Raw genomic sequence first — 6,592 nt, 5'->3', positions numbered from 1 at the left:
TTAGAATAGATTCATGGAGCCATCACATTTTTCAGAGACTTTGAAACAAAATGAGCTAAAATATTGAAGAGCCATGATGGAGAATTAGGGCCATGCTAAATTAGTAATATAAAATTATGACAATAGAGTCACTAAATTACAAGAAAAGTCGTAATATTTAGACTTTATTCTCATAATGTTAGGATTATTTTGAAAATCACTTTTTCATGTCAACTTTATTTTTGCTTTATTCTCAAAACATGACTTTGTTTTCTTGTAATTGTATGACTATTCTCATAACTGATTTTTTTCCCTTAGTATGGACCTAATACTCCGTCATAAAATGCAAACACCCATCAGTGGACCAAGAAAAAAGAGAAAAAGACCGAAACAACAATCCACAGCCGAAGCAGATTGTCTAGAGACGAGTGTGAGCGCTAAAGAGTTGGCCAAGTAGGACTGCGGCACTGCCTGCCTGACATGCCATGATCTTAGGTAACAGCACCATAATGATGGTGTACAGCTAGGTGGGGGGACTGCCGGCTTATTGTCCAATGACTTTGCAGACAAATGAGTCCAGCTGATCATCATCTTTGATCCCCACAAAGCGGTCGACGACGTCTCCTCCCCTCATGGCGATGACTGTAGGAACAGCAGACACCTGGACAGGCACAGAGACACCTCAAGCTGAGTCAAGCCTTACGTTAATCAAGCAGCAACATGTTCGGTTTAACAGAGTACTCACCCCGTACTCAATAGCCAAGTCTGTGTGATCGTCGATGTCAACTTTTGCCATGGCGACGCGGCCTTTCTGTTTTGCAACGGCCTTCTCCAACCTCGGCCCGAGGATCTTACAGGGACCACACCACCTAAAAACACCACCACCACAACCGCTGTGAGTAGCTGCTTTTACATTACAAATGTGCGCAAGACTTGTTGATATTCCACTGTCAGAAAAACATAATTTCACAATTGCCGTGTATTCATTATTAAAATCACACATGAATAAGTTTGCTTGTGCAGTGAGTCATTAAAAAACATGCCGCAACGTCACCCTCCTACAACTTCCTGTTGTTTTCTTTGTCATTTCCACCACTAGTAGCATCTGGTTGTTGATCACAAGACTCGTGCGATGCTAATAAAGTGTTTCAATTGCAGTTTTGTGAAATACACCAATTTCAATACAGCCATAAACCACCTAATTCTGGCGCAAAAAACTTTTTTTTTTCTTCCAAATTTGGCATGTTTCCATCAAGCAAATCTATTTCCGTAATTCTAATTTGCAGTTAAATGTCAATGGAAACTGAACTAGCGACTCAATTGCTTAAAGACTCCAGTACGGATGACGATGTACAACACTGATCATCTCAGAACCAAGAACTCAAGTGGTTTCTGCAGTCATCAAGCAAAGTGTTGTGAAAAGTTGAAGGGAGCAACTCCTGGTTAGAACGCTATTTTATGGTCCGGTGTATTCAAGAGTGTTTCCACCGCCAGTTGGACTCGTACTGGACAGGTGGGGTTCAACCTACCTTGTTCTACGTTTTGTTTTGTCCAAACGGTCTCGACCCTCTGCTATTGAGAAACGATTGCTTGCTAGAGGCGTGGATTTTGTTGAAGTTTTAAACGATTAGATCTGACTTTATCCAATTGCAAACGTTTGGCTGTGACGTAGTAATGTGTGAAAGAAGCTATGAAGTTTAGAGGAAATTAGGTGCGCTGTAAACAATACTGCAAAGAGAAGATTAAAAGAACTTTAATTGTTCAATATTTGGAGGCGGGGCCAACACGTACCGAATAGCTTCGTTTACTTCCTCCAGTGTCGTTGCCAAACTACAACCCTAGGCAGAGCACAACTGAAAAACAGTGTAGAAACTCGACATCATCGTTCTCAACGTCTCCTGTTCGCTGATTGGCCTGGATGAAATTCATTCTGAGAAATCCAGCTTAATGGGACAAATCCCAGTTGACAATGTAGCAAAATTGTGTAGGAAGGCAAATGTCAGGCAAGGTTTAACCCAAACACCCAACCACACATCGGCAAATTAGTGCTGCGGGGAAGGTCTTCAAGAGCTCTGAAGCCAATGTCCGAGGTGGTCAGTGAATTTTGTGGGTGTCGCTGAACATTTTCAACAGGAGAGCATTGAAAATAATTCACTTACATTCTCCTTACAGATGCGCTGTTGAACAAAGGGAATTCAGATACAAACATTTGTGAAAAAAGGAAAGAACTTCGCCCCTCGAGGGGATTTTCTTAAGCTTAAAATGTGTCTGGAATAATTGCTATGGGAACCAGGAGACTTTCTATTTGACAAATTTAGCACAGCCTCAAAACGTGACACGTAAAACTGATCCATGAAGCAGTCCTGGGCCCTTATAACGAAGGATAAAACAGAGATGGATTGCTCTAAAGTTCCTGTTAGAAATTAAAGATATGACTCATAGCTGTAACCGTCTCTCCCTGAAAAGATTCCTCGTCATGAGAAATCTTCAAAGTGCAAAATACTGGACCTCTACATTTATCTGCTCTGATCACTTTTTATTTATTACAAGACTTTTGAGCATCACAATCGACATGTTTTAACCTGGACATTTGAAAAGAGATGCTAAATTAACTAATAACAGAATGTTAGATAAATTCAAGCTTTTATAACACGACTGCAGTGTAGATGAGATTAATTTACGAATTTACTTTGTGTCGTTTCCGTTCTTCTCCTTGCCTATTCGGTGGTCAGCTCACACTTAGCCAGAGTCAGCGGATTTACAGAGTTTGCTTCGCAGCTTCCTAATGCGACTGGAGCTCGATTTTCACAGGTTTAGTTCAGTCTGACCTTGTTAAGGAAACCTGGACAGGTGAGGCAGCACTCACTGTGCGTGAAAGTCGACCAACACGGGCAGGTCGCTGTTGATGACCCTCTCCGTGAAGTCCTCGTTGTCCTGAACGTTGAAGGAGACCGCCCGGCGGACGGCGTGGGTAACGGCAGGCGTTCGAGACGGGGCGAGGAAGGACGCTCGGCTTGAGACAGGATGAAGGGAGGTGGAAAACGAAGATGAGGTGACGGCGGATGACGGGAGGCAGCGGACGTCTTTCACTGAGAGCGTCCAGATTCTGCGTGCTAGGAGTCGGTGTGCCATCTGAAACAGAAAAAGCAGAGGATGTGTGTTTGTTATTGATAGGACAGAATCAACTGCGGTTGCCGAGTCAACGCTGTACGAGTGCGAGGAAAACAAGTTCGCTGCCGTTCTGCACTTGCAGGACTGGATTGGCCTCCAGATTTCTGTAATTTATGTGTGACGAACAAATAAGGTTTAACAAGAATTCCCCAAGATAGCTAGTCTGTATGGAGAGCAAAAAGTGCCAAATAACAATAAATAAATACCTTAATGTATCAAAAAATTTGGAAAACTGGGGAAAAGAAATACAGAAATTATTTATTAAACATTGAATTAATTATGTGTTGATTTCAGTTTAAAACCTTCATTTAATTATTTAATAATTTGATAAATCATTTTATGCTCTTGTGCTAAAGCACAAAATTAATTAACTTAATTTGTTAACTTCACTAATCAAACTCAGTGGGCGGGATTATGGCAGGATTATGGCAGCTTCTATAGGTTTAAAATACCTCTAAGAAGGGCATGAGAAAGCATTAGCTGGTGCTAGCTAGTGGGCAGAGCTAAGAATTTTGGCTGAAGTCTATGGCAGCTTCCTCCAGCTCTCTTGTGAACGTATTAAAGATATTTCAGACCAAACTACAGATATAGAGTCTGGAGTTGGTCACTTAGAATTAGTAGAAAATAAATTACAACAATTTACTGAGGTCATTTCTACACTTCCAGTGAAAATATTGGCCCAAATTCATAGCAAACTTGCAGGAAGCTGCCTTAAAGCACTTTCTGAGGCAGTCAATCTGATGTCAGGGTTTTGCTCCAGTCCAGCAAACTGAGTTTGATGGGTGGAGTTGACAGTTTAAATGAATTCATAATGTACTTCAGCACAACCATCATGAAATAACTTATTAAATAATGAAATAATTATTTCTAGTTTTCAAATTAAAATCAATACATTTAATTGAGGCGCATATAATTATATCTATAATTTAATAAATTATTCTTGTATTTTCAGTTTACAAAAATAATTAATAAAAATAACATTTAATTATTGTAATTTGGCATTCTTCACTCTCCATATGTCTGTGGTGGCAGATGAAGAGATTAAAGCTTAGAAAAGACATACATAGCAAACATAGAAACATGTTTTATCCGATTTCACGGAAACGATTACGAAGTTATACGAACTCATTCCTAAAAGAAATCATTAAAATTGGTAATTTTTTTGTTGTTGTAATTGTGTATTCTTTCCATTATAAAGTACATAAAGTTGTGAAAACACTGTTTTCCACATGCAGAGCACATTCTAAGTGTTGCTTCGGTTTATTTGGCTTTCATTTTAAAAAGGGCTGCAGAGTTACATAGTCCAAAGTCACATAGTCCAAATCAGCAAGTTCCTCTTTACTTTTTCCTTCGTTGGGTAGACATGGCTACGAAACTGGTATTAAGGTACCTCAAGGTCCTAAAATGTTACCATTACAGAACCAACCTGATTTCTGCCACACAGTTTAAAGGTACTTCAACTGAAATACACGAGAAGCTGATCCTGTGATGCGCCTTCCCAAACTGTCGCTGCACACTGCTGATTAACTGGCTTAAAGAGAGTTAATGCACTTTTCTACAAATTAAAAAAATAAAACACAAATTGAATTGTAAATATTTCAAAGAGTTATTGTCTCAATTAAAGAAACACATTCCAAATCTAATTACTGCAAACTGTTTATAAACTAGAGTTAGCAAGTTAGCAGCAGATTGTAGACTCTACCGGAGCAGATAGCTCTACCAATGAATCAGCTAGTAGCTATTTATTAGTTGGTGTGTAAACTATAAAACAATTTTGTTTTTTGCTTTGGTAAGCTTTAATGACCAACGCATAATTTTATTATTTTTTGGGGGGTGTCTGGGACTTTACCATGTTAATATTAATTAATCAATTACATAGATTTTAACAAGCAATTTAGGAATTACTGTATTCACTTTTTCGTTTTTTTTAAATTACATACAGAAGTCCCAAGCCCGAATTTAGCATTGTGTTTGTGGAAGGCCTGTAAATCTGACACACACACAAACACAAAAAAAACTGTCTGGAAAAGACTCAGCAAAGCTATTCAAGGCTAAAAAAAAGCATCTCTTAATAGATTTTCACTGCTATTTTTTAGGTAGTAAAATTGCATGACCTGAACATTTCTGTGCAACGGGGAATGTCAGAAACCAAATCCCTACTTTCATTGGTTCAAGTGTTTTTGGTACCCCATACAATAAAAAGGGAAAACGAAGATTTCTGTCCTCAAATGTCCAACTGATTGACCGCAATCAATAATAAATCCTACACACTTCAAATGTTAAGCATAATTTACGAAAACAACACTCACAAAACATAACGGATTAATCTGCTTTCTACATGTTGAAAGATTTATTCATAAAACAAAAAGTAGACATCTTGATAAGTGTTTAAATTAATTGGCACGGTTTGTTTTCTTCACTCACAGCCATGTTGATCTATTATAAAACTAAGCTAAACCATGCCGTAAGTTTAATATCTGAACAACCTCCTCTTCCTCGGTAATAGCAAATCCTTTCACAGGAACTTTGTACGAGTTTCTGCTTTTATTCTCACTGTAAATCTACCGGCTGCTCTCTCCTCCATTAATCCACGTTACGTATGACTTTGCCCTTCGTCCTCCGCCTCCTCACCTCACCGGCTGAACGTCTCCTCTCGTCGTGAACAAGATACAGTCCCCCCGAAAACAAACACTTAGACAGCCCTGTCCTAAATGTCCCACAGAGCAGTCCCGAACAGACAGGACACTTGACGCCTTCCCAGGCACCCTTACCTTGCTGTTTGGTAACCGCTGAGCCTGGCCTCGCGGACCAATGAAGTGCTTCCGTTCTGGTGCCGCAGATCAAAAAGGGACAGCGGAGCTTTTTTTAACTCCTCTTTCGCGGCCTCTGCTCCGTGAGTAGCGCCATCGTCTGGACAAGTTGAGCAGTGCACTATTAGAGAATCCCGCGAAGGAATATTATTCCCTCATTTTGACTTTATGTCCAGCTTTACTATAACAATAATGCATACTATCGAATAAAGCAACATAGTTTGATGACTATGAAAAAGAATTATCAATAAATTTGCATAAATGAAAAAGAAAATACAAAGCCTATTTATCTATCTGTGTGTGTGTGTGTGTGTGTGTGTGTGTGTGTGTGTGTGTGTGTGTGTGTGTGTGTGTGTGTGTGTGTGTGTGTGTGTGTGTGTGTGTGTNTGTGTGTGTGTGTGTGTGTGTGTGTGTGTGTGTGTGTGTGTGTGTGTGTGTGTGTGTGTGTGTGTGTGTGTGTGTGTGTGTGTGTGTGTGCTCAAAAGTCAAACCCTAGGTGAAGCTGTCTTGGGACATATGTAGATTCATCTGTGCTGTTCTATACTGCTGATTCATTATTCATTGAGGTGGAATGGCACGGAGAACTGGGTGCTGTGCCTTTCATGCCCAGAACACAAACAGGATGAAAGAGA

The 6,592-nt window shown here is 39.7% G+C and overlaps 1 protein-coding gene across 1 annotated transcript; it reads right to left on the bottom strand.

The window, feature by feature from the left end:
- Positions 1–344: 344 nt before the first annotated feature.
- Positions 345–6,026, bottom strand: txn2 (thioredoxin 2). Its single transcript, XM_008415397.2, has 4 exons — positions 5,922–6,026; positions 2,846–3,111; positions 725–848; positions 345–640 (listed from the first exon to the last, which is right to left on the bottom strand). The coding sequence occupies exons 2-4, from the start codon at positions 3,109–3,111 to the stop codon at positions 524–526; spliced, it is 507 nt and encodes a 168-aa protein (XP_008413619.1). The 5' UTR covers positions 5,922–6,026; the 3' UTR covers positions 345–523.
- Between the last annotated feature and the right edge of the window lie 566 nt (positions 6,027–6,592).

This window comes from Poecilia reticulata, linkage group LG8 (assembly GCF_000633615.1).
Source record: "Poecilia reticulata strain Guanapo linkage group LG8, Guppy_female_1.0+MT, whole genome shotgun sequence".
Lineage (NCBI taxonomy): Eukaryota > Metazoa > Chordata > Actinopteri > Cyprinodontiformes > Poeciliidae > Poecilia > Poecilia reticulata.
Note: the sequence above shows the minus strand (reverse complement) of the source record. Positions and strands in the feature narration are given on the sequence as shown.

Bases quoted from the DNA above. Each gene is read 5' to 3' on its own strand.
- txn2 (XM_008415397.2), bottom strand. From the start codon at position 3,111: ATGGCACACCGACTCCTAGCACGCAGAATCTGGACGCTCTCAGTGAAA. The intron at 849-2,845 runs GTGAGTGCTGCC...TGGTGTTTTTAG, and splicing joins TTGGTCGACTTTCACGCACA to GTGGTGTGGTCCCTGTAAGA. The intron at 641-724 runs GTGAGTACTCTG...GTGCCTGTCCAG, and splicing joins ACTTGGCTATTGAGTACGGG to GTGTCTGCTGTTCCTACAGT.